Source organism: Empidonax traillii, unplaced genomic scaffold (assembly GCF_003031625.1).
Source record: "Empidonax traillii isolate 1590-97213 ecotype Southwest subspecies unplaced genomic scaffold, ASM303162v1 scaffold248:size1534464, whole genome shotgun sequence".
NCBI lineage: Eukaryota > Metazoa > Chordata > Aves > Passeriformes > Tyrannidae > Empidonax > Empidonax traillii.
The window spans coordinates 158,991-175,275 of record NW_020955441.1 but is presented as its reverse complement, the minus strand read 5'-3'; the positions used below and the strand labels follow the sequence as shown (position 1 = coordinate 175,275).

Genomic DNA, 16,285 nt, shown 5'->3' with positions numbered 1-16,285 from the left:
AAAGCCATAGGTTATGTTTTCATATAGGTTACTACTAGGGGTGTTTACCTTGTCTGCTGAGTTCATTAGCACTGCCTGTGATCTTGCATATACAAGTAATATTAAATATTGTGTCTGTTCACAGCCATGCCCTGATGTACCAGCTCTGGAGAGCTGCAGGAGTATTGAACAAGGCTCTGCTTGGGTGAGCAAGGAGCAGGAGCAAGAAAGATGAAGGTTTTTTACAACTTTAAACGGAATAACTCGGATAAAAGTAATTTTTGCTATGCCTGGTTTTTACTTCTGTAAGGCAAACCCAAATGATTTAAAAGTGAACTTATATGCAAAGTTAAGAAAATGCAGAATGGCACAATCAGGCTAAGAGGGATACACTAAATATGAGTAGAGCTGGTAACAAACACATTTCTCCTCGTAGGCAGTTTCTGTTGAGATAGAAGTATTTTTGAAGATATGTCTGTTGATTTTATCAGGGAGTGATTTTTGCAGGGAAGCATAAGTATAGGTCTACGAGGAGCTAACTGGTTTAGGTTTTAAGTTGACTTTTCATTATATCACAATAAAGATTTTGAGAAGCCAGATTTTGAAATTGTTTAGGATATTCTTGAAACAGCCCCTCAATAATTAGTTAAAATATTTATAGGTGAATCACAAACTCGTTGTGTAGTCTAAAAATCCGAATTCTCAACACAGGAAATACTGGAATTTTGGGTAATATTGAACGTGTTTACTAAAGGTTGAATGAAGAACACGCATATTTGATGGCTAAAAATAACTGAATTGCGCACTTCGGTGCACTTTCTAGAGAAGCATTTTAAACGTGACTGGAAACCTTCAGAGCCAGACTGCTGCTGAAGAGCCCTTCGTGGAAATGAAATCCGCGGCCCCCGAAGGCAGCTGCGGGCGGTGCCCCCCCCTCGCCCCGACGGGCTCCGCTCCCCGCGGCCCCGGGCGGGGCTGGACCGGCCCCATAAAGGCTGCGGGGCGGGCGCCGGGCGCAGTCCCAGAGCCGAGCCAGCTGTGCTGTGCTGTCCTGTGCTGTCCTGTCCTGTCCTGTCCTGAGCTGTCCTGAGCTGTCCTGCCAGCGGAGATGCTGCGAGTGCGGTGCTTGCGCGGGGGAAGCCGCGGAGCCGAAGCGGCGCATTACATCGGCTCACGGGTTGGTGCCGCCGCGCTGGGGGCTCGTGGGGTTGAGGATGCTCCGTGGGGACGGGGTCCTGTGTGGCCCTTTCGTCGGGGCGCTCCGAGCGGTGACAAGAGAGTGCGGGGCGGCTGCGGCTCCTCGGACTGAGGCTCGCCCGGCATCCACCCGGCTCGGCACCGCAGAGTTCAGCGACTTCTGTCGCCACTGTCAGAGCTGTGCTTCTGTGTCATTGCCCTTCTAAAATGAGTGCATTTGAAAAGGCAAAATGTCCTTTAAGCGTCTAGTAGGCTGTGAATAAGTTAGAATGGCCGTAACAAGCTGTGCTTCTATTAATACTCCAAAATCGGGTCTGTTGCTTTGGGATTACAGTGTTAAGGCGCTTGTGGGCTGAACCATCACTTTTTGCCTTTTGTAAGGGAAGCATAATTTTCATTCTTGTTTTTATTTTAAGCTTCAAAGAGTCTTTACAGGATGGGTGCAGCGAACTTTCCAGAGCACCCAGGCAGCCACGGCCTCCCAGAACACCTGTGCTGCTGATGACAAGGCTACCAGCCCTGTGCCTAAAGACTGTCTTGTTTGCTCATACAATGAATGGGACCCACTGGAAGAGGTCATTGTGGGAAGAGCTGAAAATGCTTGTGTCCCACCTTTTTCTGTGGAGGTTAAGGTAAGCAATAAAAAAAAACCCAAACCTTAAATAGAAAATGATATGGGTTTTATATATGCAATTTGCTTAAGCTTTACAGTGTACAGGTGTGATCTTTACTCTTGAGGATTCTTCTTTCAAAGTAGCTGTTTACAGCTGTGAAACTTTACAGTATAGCCGTGTTGGTGAGGGATGTGCCTTTTCTTTTCACTGTCATCTGAATTAGCTGTTTTAACAGAATTCACTAATAGAGAGAATCTCTAATATGTGCAATTTGCTCTGGTTATATAGCCCTGATGCTATCAAAGTACACACTAGCTTTTGAGGTAGTGAAACTTTAATTTGGCTTGAAACTAAGTAGGGTTACCACTTTAAAAAAAAGTGTAATTTTCTACTTAATAGTCTGAGAAATATTGAATTCTACAGCTGTGGACTAGTGGGACTACTGTACTGAATAGCTCTGAAGGAGCTCGCTGCAACTCCTGTGTGCTACAGTCAGTATTGTGTAGAAATCCATACTCTTCCGTTTTTCAAGATTTTTTTCTGTGCCTAAAACTGCAACAGCAACCTAAATAAATCCATGTTTCTGTGCTCTCTGAAATAATGTATTTTAAACAGTAACACTCAAACAAAAAGTTGCTGTGTATGTGTGTTACCTGCATTTGTGGGATGCCCTTGAATCATTCTCTTTTGTTGTTACAGTGCAGTACTGTCTCCAGGGCAGCGTGTAATCCATGGCTGTCACAGCAAAATGAGCTGGGGCAATATTTCTGCCAATGGCAAACAAAGATACTTAAAATATATCTAAAGTGCTGGAAATGGCCATCTTGGAGAAGTTGATTTACTAGTGAAGAAGACTACTCTTGGCCCTTTTTATGTTTGTATTTCTTTCTTTTAGAATCTGGGCTGTGATGCTGGGTAGAAGGGGTTGGAGGAGTGTGAATGAATTTCTGCAGCTTGGTAGTTCAAATCCCCAGAGAGCAGAGTAATCATTTGACTTACATTGGGACATTTGAGATAACATCTTGGTGCCAGTGAGCACAATGAAAGCTTCACTACTGACTTCATTATGACTTTTATTTACTCCTTGAAAGCTGCAGCTCAGCCATCAATCTCTGGAATCCTCTTTCAGGCACTCCAAAGATATTCTATCAGCTTCAGAGAAGGAAGTGAATGAGTGATAGCATTTCTGCTGTGCAAGTGTACGTATATGCATCTGTATAAGACTGTCAGAATTAATGCACAGAAGAGTAAAGAAAAAAAGGTCTAACTTTTTTACACTGTGACATTCAGTGAAGCAAAATTCTGTTCTTGAATAGTGGCCAAGGGCTTGTTTTAGTGCCAGAAAAAATAGTTCAAATGTCTAACTTGCTGAAGTGTGACATGCTGTACAGGTTTTACTGCCCATTAAGCCATAACTACTCACGTGAGATCAGAGCTTCACTTTCTTGTATGTGTGATATCAAAAGCTCAATGAGGAATGTCAAAGGATAGGATTACCTCTGCAATTCAAATACCTGTGACTTAGGGTTAAAGCAAGCTTTAGCTTTGCTTTATGTCAACTGCCAAGCCCTCAGCAGGTACTGGGAACGAAGTATGCCAGCTGAGATGTGATTTCTTCTAATTTCCTCTGCTTTTGTCTTAAATTTTGCTGTAGAAACTACAACAGTTACTTTACCTGGGGGATGTTGCTGAGAAATCCAAACAGTAGTTCAGTCCTACCTAGACTATTACTATAAACTACTAGATTAATTATTGTTCAAATCTCCATGTGGCTGAAAGGTAAGGTGTGTATGTGTGTTGCTCCAGTGTAATACCATAGCCAGAATCCCTGTTCCTCCTCCTGCAAGTAGCAATAGTAGGGTTGATGTGTTTCACGTGCCATCTGCCAAGTATGTATGAGGGTCATTGGTCATAAAAACTGCAGTTTGAAACTAATGAATTTGATTCTTATAAGGAAAATTTGAAGCTTTGGACCTGAGACACTTTAAAGAATATATCTCAGGTCATAACAGTTTGGTGAACGCTTGTGTTGAGGTTGGGTTTTAAGATTGTATGCAGGTTTATTTACCAAATATTTAAATGCAGGAAGTATGTCTGCATTCAGCATTCTCTTGTACTTTGAGACGTGGTTTTGGTATACACAAATCCTTTTGCTGTGATGTGGGACTGCTGTGCTTGGCATAAGAAGGAGGAAGGAAAGAATTGAATAGAGAGCCCTGCATATCTGATGAATATTAATGAGCTGACACTTTATTCCATATCGTTTTTGGAGCTTGAAATGGACTATGTAGGTTATGTAGGGGTAAATACAGTATTTGGAAACATGGGGAATCTTACCGAGGAGGTGAACGACTGCATTAATTAGGAAGATGTCCTTTTTTGAAATAGCACTTCAGTGAAAAATCTCACAGTTGAGACTTCTAAAGTCTTCTGAAGCAGTTAACGGTGAAGCAGTTGCACTTTGTACTCTCCATGCTTTTCAGTAAATTTTGTGAATAATAATGCATTTTTGGCCAAGAGATATTTTTAATACAGGTCACTATATCTCAAATGAGAATATAGGAGTGTGTGTTTACTACTGAATTAGGCAAAAAGACTTTTGATTTGAATTTCTGTTTCAGTGCCCTTAATTTAATAACTGCCATTACTAGTTTTAAGGTACATCTTGATAATGTTAATTATTTTCCCCCAAAATGTTTAAAATATATAGCAACTCTAGGGAGCAATTCTGTTTCTTATAGACAATCTTTCCTTACAGCATTGCTTAAATTGCTCTCTAAATGAGTTTGTCTCAAATGTTGTTGCAATGTCTCAGGTACTCTCAGAGAGTAGGTTATAAGGTGCATTGAGGGGATTATTTAAAGTTTTTTCCTGTGTCCTGGCCATTGACAGGTACCTTTTAAACAGTCTGAACTGACTGTATGTATATGGAAATCTCAACCCCAATTTGATATGAAATACATGTCCCAGGCAGATACCCTTTTCCCAGTTATTCAGAAAGTAGGGAATATGAGTAGTGTTACTCTGTTGTAAGTTCAAGATTATGCCATTGTATTAGTGCCACACAAATGTGGTTTCTCAGGAAAAAAGCAGTACTAGAAGACATGTGGTAAAGAGAGAGGAGCTGTGCCTCTCAGGGATGATGATATCACATACATCATGGCTGGCTCTGAAAATAGCTTGCTTCACTCCATAGGACGAATTTATCTCCTAGCAGAACATGTTTCCATAGGAATGCTAAGCACTTCATATCATCTCCCTGTGACTTCTGACCAGCTGGCAAGTTTGAGGTGATCAACTTACCCAAGACCGCAGGTATAGAAAAAGAATAAATTCCTTCAGGAAGGATGGGAAGAAACTTCAGTACTAGAAGAGCAGGATACCCATTTTGGGGCTCTCTGTGTAAATGTTAAGCTTGAATCTTCTTTCTTCTCTCTCATTTGTGTAACATGAGGGCAAATATCCAGGAACAGTAAAGAATAGAGTGGATAGCCTGGACTGTTAAAGGGGAACGGGGATGCCTTAAGATGAATGGCCCTGCCTGCTCAGGCACCTTAGCACTGACAGTGCTAACACAAAAGGAGCTCTGTTGCCTGTTTTTTGTTGAGAACACTTTCTGGGTGGTATCAGGACTGCAGTGTCAGGATAGAACCTCGTGTTTCGAAGGGCAGGTTCTCCTGCACCCCATTGCTGTCCCTCATGCTGCCTGGATGGGATGGACTCTGGTAAAAAGAAGGCTTCACCACTTGCTTGCCTGTTCCTGACTCCTGCTGTCATTCCAGAAGGGCTTCTTGCACTTGCATCTCTGCTAACAGTGACGTGACAGAGGAAGATTGGATACACTGAACTGACACAGTGTCATTTGTTCTGGTTGTATGTCTGGATTTTCATGAGAACTAGGACATTTTGAATTTGTTTTTAATTTGAGAAGACTATCACAGGATTTCAGCAGAGGATTTAGGCCTGTAAATGTTGTACTTGCTTTAATCCAGCCCTTACAGGTGAATTTAGTATCTTTGGCATCTTCTAGACTGCTGCTGTACCTGAAGTATGGCCCCTTCTAGCCAACAAGGCATGTCATCTGTACTTGGGATGGCTTTAGAATTCCTGATGTGACATTATGACAGTACTGAAGGGAGGTTTTAACAAGGCAACTACAGATGTTTGCATTTTGGAGATGAACTCAAGGTTGTTTTAATTTAAAACCATACCTGCAAGGCCTTATTAAATAGCAGAGTCTACGGTGTTTGCCATGTTTGGTGTGTTTGTACAGGTGTGCTGTGATAAGGACCAAATCTTTCATGGCCACTTGGCAATACTGGTCACTAAATACTAACTGAAGGATAATGTAGTCTCTTGGTTTTCATCTGTGATTTGATAATAAGGCTTTCTGTAGGAGCTTTACTTACACACCTAGTGTGTAAGTATTTGTGAAGACATCAGCCCTTCACAACTAGTCTGACACTTGTACTTACATGAGTTTAGTGATGACACAGCCACACAGTGAAACCTTGCTGATAATGTGTATAAATAGAAAAATAGAAGTTGTCAAGATAAAAAATAAAGACAGCAGAGGGCTAGGATAAAGATTCTCAACCAGGCAATAATTGAGAATTTATGAGATATTGACACTTCTCCCTTCCTTCCCCCCCCCCCCCCCCCCCCCCCCCCCCCCCCCCGCCCCTTCCTCTCCTTTTATTTGAAAAGAATCAGCAGCACATGAACAATTCTTAGGAACTCTTCAAAATATTGGAAGAATCAGATGTAAGGCACACTCCAACATCTTAGGGTCAAGAGCAAGAAAATTTGAACAGTAAGAATTGCGTCTTGGGCATCTATTTTGCTCCAAAATCATTGATGCTTATTCTTTGTCACTTATGTGTACTTTTGTTTTAGGCCAACACGTATGAGAAGTATTGGGGATTTTATCAGAAATTTGGAGGCCAGAGTTTCCCCAAAGACCATTTAAAAAAAGCTGTTGCTGAAATTGAAGAGATGTGCAATATTTTGAAAGGAGAAGGTGTTATTGTCAAGAGGCCTGATCCGATTGACTGGTCTGTGAAGTATAGAACACCTGATTTTGAGTCTACAGGTAAATGTTCTTCCACTGTTGAAGGTCTTGTCTGTTTAGCTCTTGCCTGAGACGTTTTGGATGTCATCTAGTCTGCCCTCTTGCTAGGAACAGAATTATTGCCAGTGTTAAGTGAGGTCAGTGATGGTTTTGTGTAGCTATGACTTGAAAGATCTGCAGGGATGGAGATTCTCTCTCCTGGTTTGCTGACCTGCTTCAGTGCTACATGGATTTCCAGATGGCAGAAGTTTGCCTGATAACTAACCTGAACTTCCCCCACCGGCATCTGTTGCCAGATTGCCTTTCCATGTTGTCACTGCCACTGCGAAGAAGTGTTCATCTGTCATGTCTAATGGCCCTCAGAGAAGCTGTAAACTGTTACTGCTTTGTCCCCTACTTGCCACACAGGTCAAACACTGTAAGGCCTCCTGCTGTCTTGACAGCTCTTCACTGGATCCTAGAGTTGGATCCATCTTAAACTATAGAGGCCAAAATAGTTGGAGGCAACAGTTTTCCAGGGACATCCTTGCTGGTATCAAGGAAATTGGGATGTCTCGTTACCTGCTGTCCACATTCCTGCATGTGTAGCACCATATGGCTTTGGTTGTCTGCAGTGAGAGCACACTGGCTTATACTCAGCTTTCCATCAAGTGTAGCCCTCAGGTTCCTTTCATGTCAAATGTGTTGTTAAGTTGTTGTAGTGGAATTAAAATTCATTAGGGAACAGATAATGTTAATGAAAAGCGTAATGGGAGTACTTCCTGCCCAGGTTCTATGTTCCATCAAATTCCTCTTCGGTACTACTACTTTTTAAATTATTTTATATAAAGAAATGATGTTCACTTGGAAAATTTGCTACCCATCATCACCTTTTAAAGTCATCAGGGTAAATCATAAGCATTTGTCGCGTTAATTTTCATTAACCAAATTCCGCAGCGGAAGCTTGATGGTGGATGGCTTTCTTCTGGCTGTGAATTTGTTGTGAGTGAGGCTTTGTAGCGAAAATTGCATGTATTTTGAACAAAAAATGTCACTTTTAAAAATGACTGAAGAATGTAAGCACCCAATATTACGTGCTGGTTTCCTGACTTTGCTAATAATGATTTTTGCCATTATTTTGAGTAGAAGAAATGGTAAAAAAAGGAGGATAAAAAGTGGATAAGCTGAAAGAAGCATAATTTTCTCATAAGTTAATGGCCGTTTCCCTTTCAGGTATGTATGCTGCCATGCCAAGAGACATCCTGTTAGTAGTAGGAAATGAAATTATTGAAGCACCTATGGCTTGGCGCGCTCGGTTCTTTGAGTACAGGGCATATAGACGACTAATCAAAGATTATTTCAACAGTGGTGCTAAGTGGACAACTGCCCCTAAACCCACAATGGCAGATGAACTCTATGATCAGGTACTGTTCTAATTTTCCTTTAGAACTTCAGTTCTTGTTATACAGAATGTTGTTGATAATTTCAGCCTGATGTTTCACAATACTGGGGGAGGGCAATGGCACAAAACAACTCTGGAGATCTGTGGTTTTTTCTAGTGTTTGCAAACATGCTGTAGCCTTTCCAGCTGAAATTATGTGTGTGCAATTAGGGAATAAGGAACAGGAAGTTGTGTCTATTGAATTCCTTTGCTTTGAATGGTTTTGGTTACGGGCTGTAACTGAGCATTACTAAGGAGGAAGGAATGCTAAAAACACATCACAGAGACTACTTTAAAGAATTAAGATTCCTTGAGAATGTCCATATATCCTGAGTGCAGGAAAGTGGGAAAAAATATTTGTCACAGAAAAAACCCAACTCATAATACTAGATTTGCATGACAGTGAGTATTTTGAAAGTTACATAAAAGAAACAGTGGAGGATCTAAACTACTTACTAAACTGTGAGTATTTACCTTCCAAATTTGTAAGTGAATAGTATCTTAATCTTTCTAATAATTTTGACTTGAACAATTTTGGTAGTTTCCTATAGGTCCCCAAATGCATCAGGACCTTGGTAATAGCATTTACAATAAATGCAATAAACTAGTTGTGGAATGATTATGACTTTGTGGGAACAGTGACATCAATGATACAAAGAAGTCTTTGTTAAAAAAAAAAATTACCTTAGAGTATGCTGTCAGAATTAGAAGACTTCCAGAGCCTGTTCTAAAGCACAGAAACTGCTTAGCTGGTGTTTATTTGTGCTGGGTTTTACACCCCACTTTTTCTTAATGGCCTTGTTTCATTTTAAAATTATTTAAAATAATGAAGATCTACCTTCTAGTTTGAAGCACTGTTCCATTTTAAAATGTGGAAAAGCAGGGAGCCCACTTTTGTTGGGAATAACTTGCATACCAGTATTGCTGTCCCTGTGCAGTGATGGGTTGGGGCTGATAGTTAAACTCCACTGGCAATGAGCACTTTTGATCCAGAAGCTGGAATATTATTGAGATAGTGGTTCTGAAGAGCAGTTAATTTCTTGGTATAACTGTTGTCTCTTATCAGCTGTTCTTGAATGTGCTTAAAACCTTTCCCCTACACATCCACATTTAGGCTTTTTTTTTTATTCTACAATAAGTAAAATAAAAACACCTGCAAAGAACATACTACTAGCTCTCAATATTAACACATTTTCTTAATTTCAAAATACTTTTCTGTAGCAAATAATTAAAAAACTTTCCCTTAACCTTTCCAGCCTAAAGTTGTTATTCCTTTTTCTACAACTAGAATTATCCAATCCACTCTGTTGAAGACAGGCATAAACTGGCTGCTCAGGGAAAATTTGTAACTACTGAATTTGAGCCATGCTTTGATGCTGCTGACTTCATTAGAGCTGGAAGAGATATCTTTGTACAAAGGAGCCAGGTAAACAAAGCTTTCTTTCAGTGGCTTTGGTATTTATCCTAATGATTGATACTTTGTATCTCTTTAAATTCCTGAGCAGCATTAAAATAAGAGTGTTGACAAAAGAAATTGCTATTCATGGAATGTTTGATATAGGGGGTAAGACTGTATTCTGGCTAAGGGGTTAGCTAAAGGCACAAACTTCTCTATTATTTTAGCTTGAATATTTAATTGCATAAAACCTTAGACAAACTAAACTGGGGTGCAGTTTACATTCTAGCAGAGTGAAATGTACTTTGTGCTGTTTTCAGGTTACAAACTTTATGGGTATTGAATGGATGAGGCGACATCTTGCACCAGACTACAGAGTGCACATAATATCCTTTAAGGATCCTAACCCTATGCACATTGATGCCACTTTTAATATCATTGGACCTGGTCTTGTGCTGTCTAACCCAGACCGTCCCTGCCACCAGGTAAGACTGTAGAAGGGGAGAAAGTGTTTTGTGTTTAAAAAGGACTCCGCTGGATTAGTTCCCTCCTGGGTAATTACTCTTCCACGCATTTATTTTTATATGCACTTGAATAATATTAAATTATTGAATTTAAGTAGAACCCAGGCAGTTGTTCAGGAACTTATAGATGTATTTGGATCTTGACACCAGAACTTTCTCAGCAGTGCAGTGACCACTGTTCTCCCTCAGTTTTCTGCTGCTGCTCTTTGTGCATTCTTAGTGTGAATATAAGTGGATGTGCTGTGTGTTTCTTTATACTACTTCTCTAAACACTTTCATTACTTAAATACTTTTATTGTATACAAGGAGAAATTGAGGGTTTCTGCTACTCAGAGTAATCTCCCTTCTGATTCCTATTTTGGAAGCCTCTCCTTTAGTGTTGTTTGAACCAATGGCAGAAAGCTGGTAGTGGCTCAGGCATTCAGCTTTGAATAAATGAACAAGAGATATGTTCTGCAAAGTAGGAAAACGGAGAGACGTGGAAAACCTGCTACTACACTTTGAGAAAAAGCTGCTATTGCTGAAGAGCACAGTCAGATGTAAGAGCTCATCTCTGGTACAGTCAGGTTACCTGTACTGCAGCGCTTGAGAATTTTTTTGAGGATCCCCATGATGTCAGGAGCTGTACAACCACACGGGAATAGCTGAGCTGATCCTGAATCGGTGGGATAGAGCTGTGTGCCACAGAGATTACGGAGCCATGTGCAGAGCATAGCTCTTGGAAGCAGTGTTAGTCACTTCTCTGCAAGTGGTTTCAATGCAAACGGTCTAATTGAATTACTGCCTCTTTTAATATCTATTCGGAGAATATAATTTTAAACCCAATCATAGGGTTTTTTTCCCTCCCCTTTTCCTTTCCATTGCTTTATTGTAATCTTACTTGCCAAGAGGAGTTTCTTGGCCTCCCTGTGTTAAACCCACGTGCTGGGACTTTTTCCACGGAAAACGGCTGTCTGTGTAGATAGAGAAGATACATGCAGCTTGCCTTCATAAAATCTGATTGGGCAGTTCTGGATGACCAGGGAGCGCTGGGGAGGGTGTGTGAATGGTGTGGATGAAAGGGAGCTTTTCTTTAAAATCCTTGCAGGCCAGGCTGGTTATTGAGTGTTTGGGATCAGAGCTCCGCCTTGTGGTAACACTTGAATTAAGAGCTCAACACTTGAATTAAGAGCTCTTCCAAGTACTGTGACAGTGAAGTTGAAAAGTCAATTCCCCTTAGCCAGATTATCCTCCTCTTATTTTTAACTTAATTTTGTAGTTCTCAGAGAGACGAATTATTCCTTAGGATGCCTTTACATTGTTCCCTTTGTTAAATGAACTGCATGTTAAGTTTCTTTATGAAGCATGATGGAAAAGTATTTTCATGTGTTATTTCCGATGGGCTTATTTCTGTAAATGTCAGTGTGATTCATATCAATGGATTTTACAATCATATGGGAAGAAATAATACTGAAAATAAAGATTTTAGTGTTTCTTTTAATAAATTTACTTAACAGGCTCCAAATTACATGTGCTATGTTTTGTCTTTAACGTATCTTCGTATACCCAGCATATATAAACCCAGTAGAAATAAATGCTATTGGTTATGCAATAGCTAATATGCTAATGCAAAGTTATTTAAAAGGTGCTTGTATGAAAACTGGGTTTGTAGATGAAACTTGAATGAGGGCAAGAATAGTGAACTGAGGGAAGGGGATGTCATGCATACTGAAATATCCTGAGGAAATGACAGAAGTTGGAGGACATGATACTCTAAGAACACTCTTGAGAATTTAATTAAATTGCTCTTTCAGATTGAGCTCTTCAAGAAAGCTGGCTGGACTGTGATCCAACCTCCAGTGCCACTCATCCCAGATGGTATCTTCACTTTTTCTTTTCGAAGAATTCCAAGAGTATTCTGAAAAGTATTAATATGGGGCAACATGGGTACAGTAAAAAGTTGATTCTTGTGTGTTTAGATCACCCACTGTGGATGTCTTCTAAATGGCTCTCCATGAATGTCCTGATGCTGGATGAGAAACGTGTGATGGTGGATGCCAATGAGACATCAATTCAGAAGATGTTTGAAAAGCTGGGTATGTCCTACCATACTTGTAGTTATACCTAAAATAAACCAGTCACGATACCAGCTGTTGCACATCAGGTTAAATGGAGGTTTCACTTAGAGTAGTCAAAGCAGCCAGCATTGGAAAAGACGTTCAAACTGTTGGGTTAGTAAGTAACAATCACTCAGTACTTTTTCTCCTGAACACTTCAGTCATATGAATATGGGCTGCTTTTGCCCCCTATAACTTCCAGCAAATCAAGGTATGAGCAGCAACTGAAGTTATTGCTAGCAGGCTTCTGAATGAGCTTTTTTAATGTAAACTGTCTGCTCAGTGTATGGTCAAAATCTGTCTTGGAGAGGTTGAGTGCACATATTGCTCAGTGATCTTGAGCTCACCATCCCTCATTGACAAAATGCTTTCAGATTTTTCTAGTTTTAAACTCATTGTACTTTAAACTGTCACCACCACTTAACCTATGTATTTCTCCTCCTTTATGGAGAATCTCAGTCCTGTAAGATGTAACCTCATGATAGCATGGAATTCCTTTAGATATGCAGTGACAGGAGAAATGTTATTGAACATAAAATCTGTAAGTCTTATCGTGCACAGCTCACTGCAAGGACAGATAATATGGACTTAAAAATCTGTGCTCGTACAGTTAATCCAACTGCTTCCATGGTGCTGGGAGGGAAAGGTGTAGATAGTTCTACTTGTGGCTCATAGTTGGTTAATAAGGGAGTAGCCACATCGCTTGAGGCTACAGCTGACTGGTGCTGCAGGAGAAGTATGTGGTGATGCAAAAGTTGACGGGGTAGAATGAAGACTTGTGGGTAGATGAGAAGTCAGGGGAAGTAAGGGATCATTGTAGAGTAAAAGATAATACTGCCCAGTAGCAGAAGACTCTTTTAAAGGGAGAAAAATGATGGGAAGTAGAGAATGATCCAAAGGTGGAAGATAGCAACTGTGAACCTAGAAGAAGGTTTGGTGCCATGGATGTGAGTGCCCTTATTGAAGCTTCCCCCAAATCTGAGATGATTGCAGGTGAGAACCATGCAATCCAATGCTTTAAGGTGCTTTTAAAGACTGTCTATACACCCTTTAGTAAATCACTTAGCTTCTCAGTCTTAGATTGCTTTAATTCTCCGCATGACCAAAGAGTTGAGGATTTATGAATACTTGAAAGTACTTCAAAAATGAGGCAATTAATGCTAATCATGGCTTATCTTTTGCACTTGAACTTCACAGACTGTGTAAGTTCTAAATAAACTCCAGTAGTCAGTAAGTTCCTAGGACTGAGATGGGTCTACTGGGAAAAAAGCTCTTGCTGATCTGGGTGATAGATTGTACTGAGCTGCTTCTGAGCTCCTGAAAGTACCAAGAAGCAAAAAGGCAAACTTTGCAACAGAGAAGTCTTCTGATCCTAGTCCAGCTGTCAGGGCTTTGTGTAAGCTGAGCCACAGCTGAAGTATCAGAGCTGAAAAGAAGTGGGAGGAAGCTTAACCTAGGTATTGAGTGTAAGAGTCTCTTTTCCCTTTCAGAGAAAGAGGGACACAGAACTATCTACTTTGAATACATCTTTCCTTGAAAGGCACTTGAAAGAGCACATTCAGTGTCTGAGCCATAAATACTCACACAGATTTATGCAAATGTGCCCTGATCATATATTGTAGCAGAATTTCAGCTAGTTCTTCACATGCTGCACAAACTGAATTTATCTTTTTATTACTGGCACATCATAACATATCAAACACTGGCTGTGCTCCAGGCACTGTATACACCTAAGGGTATTGCTGGAATAAACAAGCCAGCTATGTTCCTGGTTTGTTCTCTGCCTAGAATTTGGGAAAATAAGTTCTTAACAAATGAGTAGGAAATACCTCCCATGCTTACATCCAGCCATATGATCTGATAAACTGTTATCAACTGTTCCAATCAGAGCTCGCCACATGAGTTTGAGATTTTAATTTTCAAGTATGCACTGTGTGTTTCTTTCAGGCATTTCCACAATTAAGGTGAATATTCGCCACGCCAATTCACTGGGAGGTGGTTTCCACTGCTGGACGTGTGACATCCGCCGCCGTGGGACCCTGCAGTCGTATTTTGACTAGTTATGACCCAGATAGGTAGCAATGGTTCAGCTTCTAAAGTAGGCATAGGAAATGAGCAAATCAATGTCACTTGTTAAAAATGACTGCATGAGCTCTAGTGCTTGATCAGTGTGTCCTCACAGTGGTCTGGTAAACGTTTCATTCTTAAATACCCTTCACTTTCAGCAGGATAATTGAAACTACTTCCATCAGCAATACAGGTTTTCTGGCTGCCTTTTTGAAAGACATCCTTCATCTATGAAGCCTTTTCACGTTGGCTTTGAAAGTAAAAGTTTGACAAAACAGCTAAAAGGCTTTGTTAGAATAGCTTGGCCACTAATATTGGATATCTACCTCTATCTAATTACTCTATCAAATAGGCAGCTTGAAATGTGGAACTTGAGTAAAACTTTCCTTATTCCTTTTAATCACTTTTTTGTTCTAATATATTCATGTCTCGTGAAGTTAAAATAGATGCAACTGCATAGATCTCTTATGGAACCAAGTAATTTTATAATGTTTTTCACATTGAGCCATACAGATATTTACAGAGAGTTTCCAGTATGATCTAACTTTTAAGACATGTTCACTTACTTGCCATGTATTTCTGCATTTTCTTCTGATGCATGTCATGCACCTGAATACTTTTTTATATTGCTTTTTGTATTGCTGAAATTGGGTTTTATTTAACTTTTATTCTGCTTGTACAGGTTTCACTCTGAGTTGTTTACATAACTTAAAAAAAGGCACAAAACAAAACCCCAACAACAAACCCTCCTAACCTTAAACTTCTGACACCTTACAACCCTGTCTTCCTTCAGCTGTAGCAGATACAGAAAGATGTATCAAAACATGCCAGAGGCCATGAAAGAATTTGAGTACTGATTACTGAGTGTGTACTTTTTATGCTAATAAAGTTTTTTGCATTCTCAATTTGTTGCTCTTCTGAAAATGAGTAAGTATGAAAGGTCTGGATGGAGGCAAAATACACATGTCACAGACAGTTGTATAATGCAGAAAAACCTTTGTAGTGTGTTGTTCATATGGTATGTGTCTACTTCTGTCTTTCACATAAGTATGACTGGTGGGGGAAAGTAACACTAACAGATATTTCTTAATAGAATGTGGAGGAAACTCCTTTTACAATGCAGTGCACCTTGACAGAAAAGGTGTCAGGCACGACATGCTCACATATTAGCTGTATGGCCATATTTTAGAGTTGGGTAGAGCAAAACTGGTCAAATATCAACCATCTAGAATGCTTTGAGACATGCCAGATGGGAAGATCTAATTAGGCAGCTGCCAGCACTTCAGCAGGTATAGAGATAGTGCCCCTTTTCTCTCTGAAATCAAGGCTCTTTAGACAATGGGAATTCATCTGAGTCTTCCTGTAGCCAGGCTTTGTTTTCCAATACTGGCACTGGAGCTGGACAGCTGCATGAGAGGAGCACACACAGCAGGTCTTCCTTCCCCTTGTTCTGCAAGCTGCAGTGCCCAAACCATGTCTGTGTGTCTGTGCTTGGTGTAAGATATCACCAGGTATGGCTAAAACCATTAGAAACTGGCCAAGTGTGGATTAATAACCAGACACATGTACCCTGGAGGCCTCCAGGATTAAGGAGACTATATTTGCATACAGTGTTATAGATGAAACTCTGACTTTATAAACATTTCAGCCTTTCCACAGATTTTATGTTTATCCCTTATCAGATGCTCTTTTATTAAAATCTGAAACTGTGCACACAGTAGGAAATCTTTCTGCTTTGACACCACCACTGCTTCTGAAGATGTGTGGGGGTTTTTTGGCTGTCAGTAATACAAGTTCTTTTACCTAATTCATGAACGCTTTGATTGATCTGGGAATAGACTTGTCTTTTAAGTCGTCTTTCCTTCAACAAGAAAGTCAGGGGAGTTGTTCCATGTGAGCTTTCTGTTCAGCAGTAATGTCA

At 40.3% G+C, this 16,285-nt stretch overlaps 1 protein-coding gene across 1 annotated transcript; it reads left to right on the top strand.

Moving 5' to 3' along the window:
• The first annotated feature begins 1,026 nt into the window (after positions 1 to 1,026).
• On the top strand, positions 1,027 to 15,269 carry GATM (glycine amidinotransferase). Its single transcript, XM_027888973.1, has 9 exons — positions 1,027 to 1,156; positions 1,593 to 1,808; positions 6,687 to 6,882; positions 8,074 to 8,264; positions 9,570 to 9,707; positions 9,998 to 10,162; positions 11,995 to 12,058; positions 12,160 to 12,276; positions 14,245 to 15,269. The coding sequence occupies exons 1-9, from the start codon at positions 1,088 to 1,090 to the stop codon at positions 14,355 to 14,357; spliced, it is 1,269 nt and encodes a 422-aa protein (XP_027744774.1). The 5' UTR covers positions 1,027 to 1,087; the 3' UTR covers positions 14,358 to 15,269.
• The last annotated feature ends 1,016 nt before the right edge of the window (positions 15,270 to 16,285 follow it).